The 1146-nt window shown below is 30.1% G+C and overlaps 1 protein-coding gene across 10 annotated transcripts in view; it reads left to right on the forward strand.

Annotated features, from left to right (window-relative positions):
• The window catches only part of LOC108733869 (lutropin-choriogonadotropic hormone receptor-like), a 210315-nt gene that overhangs the window by 160520 nt on the left and 48649 nt on the right, over nt 1-1146 (forward strand). For all 10 annotated transcript variants that reach the window (XR_003232453.1, XR_003232454.1, XM_025980975.1 and 7 more), the window contains one exon: nt 75-146. Coding sequence is in view for 6 of the 10 variants with exons in the window: in XM_025980975.1 (XP_025836760.1) it covers nt 75-146 (72 nt within the window). In the remaining 4 variants the exon portion in view is untranslated. The remainder of the gene's footprint in view (nt 1-74; nt 147-1146) is intronic.

The following is a 1146-nucleotide window of genomic DNA, read 5'->3' on the forward strand; positions in this document are numbered from 1 at the left end:
TTAATTATTATATTTTATAGTTAGTATCATTAGGATCCAATATGCAATATGTAATACTTTCTAATTTGTTACAGGGTCTTACAAAGATGTGGACTTCGGAAAATTCCTTCAGATGCATTAAGTCCTCTTTCTAAACTTCACACCCTGTAAGTGTTTTACGATTATAATAACTTCGTTTATATATTCCACGTTGCAATGTTGTAATAATTGATTAAATATTATTAACGGACAGTCGCACTGGAGTTTTGTAATTTTATTAGACTTATAAACTCATTTTCGGACGTTGAATTCACGCTATAGTGACATCTACTGAAAAGGATTAGTATTTTTTTGTATAGATATCAGATTTTAAAGAGATCAAAGTGGTAACCATTCGACACAGTGCAGTGTTATATAAAATTATCTTTTATAGTTACGTTAACATGCATTTTTAGCGTATCCAGAAATATTTGTGGCAAATTCAGTCTAAGATGAACTCCTGAAATATCCTCAAATGACTAATAGGCTGCAAAATATTTCCTTTAAATGATGCCCAAAGCAACACATTGATCTTTAAACTTTTTGTCTCGTAGACCAAAGCTTTAAACCCTTTACGGAAAATTATCTCATGTCATTGATTTCGAATTTTACTATTAGAGTCATAAAATTTCCCAAATCTAGCTACAAATCTTCATCATGTTTCTTAATGATTTGCGTTTTAGAAATTTTTGCTTCGTATGTTTTATGCATTAAATATTCCAATTATGGAAAGCCAAAATTTCAGTTATAACCAGCTTAAATGCGATTCCCTCTAATGGATTTTGATTTACATCTCATACACCCATAATTTGTTTTCGCTGCAGTTAGGAAACAACTAGGGTTGCCACCTTTTCAGGCTTTACATAAAGTATTTCTCGACTAAAAGGTTAAAGAAAAAAAAGTACTCAGCATAAAAATAAAGTGTTTTATTTTTTGTTTTTAGAAACATATTTTTTGTTACACCTATTAGCCAGTAACAAATTACTGTCGCTCTTAAATACATTAATAGTCTCTAAACATGGCAAACAAAGATTTAAGTAAACTAAAAGTTCATTTTTAATTAGTTTTAATGAAGCTTTATTCCTGTCGTCCCGCCACTTTGCGTTCATAACAGAGAATACTCTTTCT

The sequence above is a fragment of the Agrilus planipennis genome, unplaced genomic scaffold (assembly GCF_000699045.2).
Source record: "Agrilus planipennis isolate EAB-ADULT unplaced genomic scaffold, Apla_2.0 scaffold2, whole genome shotgun sequence".
Lineage (NCBI taxonomy): Eukaryota > Metazoa > Arthropoda > Insecta > Coleoptera > Buprestidae > Agrilus > Agrilus planipennis.